This window comes from Hermetia illucens, chromosome 1 (genome assembly GCF_905115235.1).
Source record: "Hermetia illucens chromosome 1, iHerIll2.2.curated.20191125, whole genome shotgun sequence".
Classification (NCBI taxonomy): domain Eukaryota; kingdom Metazoa; phylum Arthropoda; class Insecta; order Diptera; family Stratiomyidae; genus Hermetia; species Hermetia illucens.
In genome coordinates this window covers 43671268-43678284 of record NC_051849.1, presented here as the reverse complement: position 1 = coordinate 43678284, position 7017 = coordinate 43671268, and the positions used below count along the sequence as shown (strand labels likewise).

The following is a 7017-nucleotide window of genomic DNA, read 5'->3' as shown; positions in this document are numbered from 1 at the left end:
TTTCCGAATACTGTACACATATATGCACGTATATAAATTGATCGTACCCATATTTCCGATTTAATTCTTATATCCATCTGAATTAGGCACTACCCGCAAAGTTCATTAGCACGCATATATTATATACCTATATACACACATGTCTGGCTGACAAATAACTAAAAAACTAAAACAAAATAATTCTCTGCGACCCAATTCATAAGAACTCATTTCGTTGTGGTATTGACGAATTGATATGTGATGATGACGTCATGCAGATTGTAAAGTGCACGAAATTCACAAAAAATTGTAAAGTTTCACCCCCTATAACTTTGTTAATAATAGTTGGATTTTCTTCAAACTTGACCAAACTGTGCATTATGTTCTTCATTACACGCATGCCAAATTTTGTACTTCTGGGATGAACATAAGGGGGGGTGCCGGGTAAATTTCTAAAATGTGGAAATATACTATTATTAACTTTATTTGTGCAGATATCGGAACCGGATATATTTTGAGGCCTAGATTTCGCAGAGATGCACCACTGTAATTTTTTTCAGATTTTTCGGTTGGATAGGTTCTGAGAACGAGACCTGTTACACTTTTTGGGGGTCATATTTTGAGCCCTCACTCCCCTGTGTTTCACCCAACATCAAATATTGAACCAGTTTGGAAAAGTACTAATTGAGACCTTTCATTTGATACCCTACATGGCTACATTCGGTGAAAAAAAAATTTGCACCCTCCATTCACATGTATGGGAAGCCCCCCCTTAAACTTAACACAAGATGGCGCCACTTACTGCATGTAAAGGGATCACCAGATTACATACTCTCACCAATTTTCATGACAATCGGTCTAGTCGTTTCCGAATAAATCGGGTGTGACAGACAGACAGACAGACAGACAGACAGACAGACAGACAGACAGACAGACAGACGGACAGACGGACAGACAGACACCGTCTCGATTCTAATAAGGTTTTGTTTCACACAAAACCTTAAAAAAACTACTGAATGAATCGTAATTATCCTAGTTTGCGGAAACAGAAATATGTTCTGAATAAGTTGTAAACATTTCAAACAATCTGGTTGGATAGGTTTTGGGCTATGGTGGCAACCGATTTGCAACATGCTGTTTCGAGAAAAACAATATTTAAAAGATAGAATGCGATTTGTAGCCATAAAACCTTAACTGACTTAATCTGCTATACCTAATCCATAAACCTTAAATTTCATGAAGAAACACATGTACAGCCTTGGCTTTGATTCTTGTCCTTTTAGCGAAGTCATCCCGGCCGATAAATACGAGCTTTATTACGGCGATCGGCATAAATCTGGCATGTGACTTATCACGAATGTCAAAAAATCACTTTGCCCATATATTCTACACTATATCTGGATACAATTGATGCCAAAAAAAAAATTCGATTCCGCGGATCCGACACACGGGATGACCCCCTTAATGCGAGCGACAACTCAACGAATTCAAATCACGACTACTTGTTAGAACTAACGTTATAGATGTTTGCATAAAAAGAACCAAATTTGCTTTTCCTATTATCGGGCACGTTTACAAGAAGGAGTATAAATAGCCTCCAAAAAGATAAAATAAGTTTCAGTTTAAGTCTTTCCGTGAAACCTCGAAAATGTGGCGGAATATTGCGTTAGTGGCAGTAAGTGCTCTAGTTACAGTTAGTTTCGCTAGTGGTGGATTTAGTAATGCAAAAGAAGAGCAGACCGTCCATGTCAATCTTACTTCACAGCGTGAAGCAAAACTAGGTGGCCATGGTTTAGGGACTGTCGGAGGCGGTTTGGGTGGCGGATTAGGAGTAGGCGGCGGATTGGGACTAGGTGGTGCAGGAATTGGAGTTGGTCCTGGACTAAGGCCTGGATTGGGTAGCGGAGGACTTGGAGGAATTGGTACCGGAGGACTTGGAGGAATAGGTACCGGAGGACTTGGTGGAATAGGAGGCGGCTTGGGAGGTATTGGTGGCGGTTTAGGAGGGATTGGCGGTGGCTTAGGGGGAATTGGTAGTGGTGGATTAGGAGGTGGATTACTACGCCCTGGAAACCGGTTCAATGGTTATACTCTCTATTCAGCTTGTGAAGCACAGTTTGGTCCTTCAGGAATTTGCCTGTCGAGTGGCGATTGTTCTCGAGGTGGCGGTACATCGGTCGGTGTATGCTGGCCTGTTGGAATATGCTGTTTCAGTATGCAAATAATCTTTTCCCTATAACCAAATATTATTAATATGCTTTTGTTGAACCAATAGCAACAATGGCTTGCGGTCAAACTTCTAGCGCCAAGCGGATCTATCTAAATGGCAATTCGTATTCAGAGGGACCCGATTGCTTCTATCGAATCCAACCTTATAGTCAAAATGTATGTCAACTTAGAATTGAATTCACAACCAACTTCCCTAAAGAGAACAACGAAAATCAAGATCCTGTTGAAATTCCTATAGAGTGTACCCGAAATTTCATCAGAATAGCAGGAATTAATTTTTGCGGATCTAATTTCAAACAAAACCGTGAGTAAATGAGGATTCATTGCTTCCGATCTTAGACACATCATTCCATTGTCTTTGAATATTTCCAGTTCATCTTCCCTTCAGTGTTTGGGACACATCGAATGGAGTAATTGTTGTTCGCCAAATGGAAACTGCTCAATCATTTTGGGATATCACAATTACACAAATTGAATGTCCAACTGCTATTATTCCAGCACGTCCCGTCGTTAATGGCGGTTTCGGACTACCAAATAGAGCAGCTACCAATATCGCCAACGTACCCAAATCGAAGAATTATGACTTAGATTTGATAGCTCCCCCCGGATGCGATCAGTTTTTCCTGGAAGAACATCGTCGAGTGCAATCTTTCAACTATAACAATGGGGTTGGACCATACCCAAGAGAAATAGAATATACGATTTGCATAAAGAGACGTCCTGACGCTACTTACATCAGGTGAACGATTCATAATTAAAACGAGCTTCTCCCAAAAAGCAATATAAGAAAAAATCCCTTCCAAAATTGCTCGGGGCCAAATGTTTTCGCTAACGGATCTTAAATTCATTTACAGGCTCAATTTCACCACGTTTTCTCTGGGTGGAAATGATATCAGTGACTGTTACGTACTTAATCCTGTGACCACTACAATTCCCCCATCTGAGGATTATTTAAGTATAGCTCTTCCAGATCCAGTGGATACGTTTGATTTAAGGCCATTATATTGCGATAATCATTTAGCCAACCAAATTCTAACCTGTAAGTCGTAGGATTATGGACGACGTCAACTTTTTCTTTAATAACTGATATTTTGCAGCCCACAATCCAGGAGTTTTCGCCCTTCACTTCAAAAGCGGTAAAAATATGGGAGTTCCAATGTCAATGTCCGACATAAGGGCCTTCGAATTTTATTACGACATTTTCTAGAATTAATGAATTTGATATAACGGAGGTGTTTAGTTAAACTTCGATTTTAGATGAATAAACCTTAATATAGATTTTGTGCACTTTTGAACTCTTCTGAAAGTTTTCGATTGGCGATCAGAGGGTAGTATAGGTCCCTCCCAGGGCGAAACGTGAATTGGTACCCACGATGGAGCATAAAACGCCTGCCGACCAACGAACGGAGTCCGTATTCAGGCAATACTTCAGCGCCCATATCTTACAGAGACATACCAATGATAACGGACTCCGCATTATTCAGTTAGCAGTGTCGAACGAAACGGTTGTTGGAAGTACCTGGCTTGCGCCGAAAGTGGTCAACAAACATACGTGGGCCTCTCCAGACGGGACCACTTTCAACCAAATTGACCACGTGTTGATCGAACGCTGCCACCTCTCAGCCTTGATGGTTGTAAGAACTTATAGGGGGGCCAATATGGATTCGGACGCAAGAAAGGTCGGAACGACTGGTTCGACGATGAATGTGAGCTAGCAACGGAACGGAAGAATGCAGCATACCGAGTAGTATTGCATTCTCAAAGAACGCGAGCATGCGCGGAGACTTATCACGAACTTCATTGAACAAAGAAACGAGTTCACAGATCGAAAAAGGAAGTCTGAGAGAACCAGCAAGTCTGTGAACTAGAAAAGTACAGGGAGCAACCACACCAGGCGCGCAAGTTTTACCAACAAGTCAGCAGAATGAAGCTTCATACACCTCGATGCTCATCCTGCCGAGGCAAAGAAGGAAATCTGATTTCCGGCAGAATGGGTATATTGGAGTGATGGGTGTAGTATTCTGATGAACTGCCCAACAGCCGAAATATCGTCGAGTTGGAGGTCCCGCCAACTGAAGACGATGGACAAATGCTGCCACCATCAAGCATAGAAGAAACAGTCCGTGCAATTTATCGGCTTAAAAATAAAAAATCGCCAGGAGCCGATGGAATTACAGCCGAATTGGTTAAATATGGAGGCGGCCAATTACACCAAGCGGTTCATCAACTAATGCTTAAAGTATGGAAAAGCGAATATCAATGCCTGACGACTGGCAAAGAAACATTATCTGCCTCATACATAAAAAGGGGGTTATCATACAGTGCAGTAATTATAGCGGTATCACGTTGCTGAGTACCATTTATAAGACATTCTTCTCTATCTTGCTAGACTGGATAGTTCCATACGCCCAGAACATCATTGGCCCATACTTAAGAGGCTTCACTCCAGGCAAATCAGCAACAGGTCAGATTTTCTCTCTACGGCAAGCGATGGAAGAATTGTTAGAATATGGACATCAGTTGCACCATCTTTTCATCGACTTTAAAGCTGCCTATGATTGCATGTACACGGTCATGAGTGAATTCGGTATACCGACGAAATTAATAAGGCTGACTAGGTTGAGACTGACTAATGTGCGAGGCCAAATAAAAGTGGCGAAACCATTCAGCATGAACAACGGTCTAAGACAAGGGGATGCTCTATCATGCGTCCTGGGCCTGGTGAAAGATTCGAGATGCAGACGTAAATGCGAGAGGCACCATCCTCTTTAAGTCCCCCCAACTATTGGCCTATACTCGCGATATTGACATCATGGGAAGAACAACCCCAGATGTACAGTCTACCTTCATCCAGATCGAGCAGGCGGCGTACATGGTGCTAACGTCAGCGTCAAAACCGAAAGAATGATCAACATCGAATTACACTGGTCAAATGAAAACAGTAAAGATAGGAGACTACAACTTTGAGACCGTTGAAAATTTCTTCTATCTACGGTTGAAAATCACAACCGATAATAACTGTGACGATGAAATCCGAGCACGGTTCTTGGCAGCAAACAGAGCCTATTTCAGCTTACAAAAACTGTTTCGCTCGAAACGTCCCACCACCAAGAATCCTCCGAACAATTTTTGGTTCTCTACATGATGGACGATTCCGTAGCCTACATAACGACGAAATCTATGAGCGATACCACGACCGTCTGGTTGTTGATAAAATCAGGCTAAACAGGCTACGGTGGGCGGGCCACTTAATCCGTATGGATGAGGAGGATCCAGCCCGGAATGTTAATATCTATGGTAGCAAATGAAGGCAGGCCCTGCCTGCATGGAGCGATGGTGTAGGCCAGGACAGCTTTTAGGGATATCGAATTGGTCTACTTCTGCGCTAAACCGGGATGTCTGGAGTTCCTTATAAAGGCAGGCCTAGACCTGTTGTTGCAACGTTGATGATGATATCAGAAAAGTATGTTTTTTTCCAATATACACATAAAAGTCCTTGATGTTTAACGTCTAATAACTAACATCTAGTTTTAAAACAGTGGGTGCCCGTGAACGTTGGATACTTTTGTGCTAATACAGAAAAAATGCATATTTCCTCAATTAAGGTTTACACCGGAATCTCTGTTCAAATCTTAGTAAATTTCTGCTAGCTAATAGCTCGCTGGGCTTGACGGTCTCCCCGGACGGTTATTTATCGCTGCACCTGCAGTTACTGTAGATCTGCTAGTTCCGCTCGTAAGTCAATACGAAAACTTTCTCAGAGAATGGAAGAAGGGGATGGCCGTTAAGATTCCGCAAAAAAAGAAACATCTGAGAGTGACAATTGAAGGGTATCTACGTGTTCCCTTCCGTCACAAAGATAATAGCTAAAATAATCTTGGAATGCATCAAAGAACATCTCGAAAGCGTGATCGACAGAGAGCAGACTGGTTCCTGCTCCGAATCCTGCTACATTGACCACATGAACACACTACGGATCATGTTTGAACAGTGCGCGGATCTTGGTTGCACCTGCTCTTTATCGATTTCGAGATAGCTTTCGATAGCGGGAACAGGGAGTGTATCTGGAGTCTAAACAAAGCAAATGTGATTCTCTGAACATTCCAAAAAATCGCAATGCAGGCAGCTCTACGTAGGAGGACTATTCCAGAGAAACTAAAAACTATAACCATGGCGATATATGATGTCGCGTGCTGCACCGAGAAAAAGCTCAGAGGATTATGAAGTCCAGCGTGGAGTTCAGCAGGGAAGCATCCACTCATCGATATTATTTCTTTTTGTTATCGGCAGCGTCGTTCATGCTGCTTTGTTCGGAGAACTTGAAGGAATTCAACATCTTTCCTCAAACAAGCTTTCGTCAATACCAGTCTGCGTCACATCATTGGACTACGCTGGTCAGATACTATGCGATCGATATGGGGCTGTACCGATTGTGGGAAAATTGCGAGAAAGGCGTCTTCGATGGTATGGTCATGTAATTCGTGCTAATGAGAATTCACTTACCCAGGTTGATCTGAAGATCAAAGTCGATGGAAAGTGACCAAAAGGCTGGCCGAAATAACAGTAGTATGATACGGTGAATGTGAATTTGGAGGTCTGGCAACTGCAGCCAAATCTGACCGTTGATGGAACAAAATGGCTCAACCGATCACGACGAGCAGGACAAAGACTAAAGAAAAAGAGGTAAGAGATTTTTAGATTATCTTTGCTAGTTATAGTTTCTATGTTAGTTATGAGTGAACAGAAAGTGTGTTTATAGATGTTGGTTGTCAGTGAGTTGAAACTCATTTGATTTTGTGGCAACCCCTG

At 42.2% G+C, this 7017-nt stretch overlaps 1 protein-coding gene across 1 annotated transcript; it reads left to right on the top strand.

The window, feature by feature from the left end:
* Nucleotides 1-1611: 1611 nt before the first annotated feature.
* On the top strand, nt 1612-3487 carry LOC119661212. Its single transcript, XM_038070435.1, has 5 exons — nt 1612-2192; nt 2255-2512; nt 2581-2947; nt 3063-3247; nt 3306-3487. Exons 1-5 carry the CDS (start codon nt 1628-1630, stop codon nt 3413-3415), a joined length of 1485 nt encoding a protein of 494 aa, XP_037926363.1. The 5' UTR covers nt 1612-1627; the 3' UTR covers nt 3416-3487.
* Nucleotides 3488-7017: the final 3530 nt, after the last annotated feature.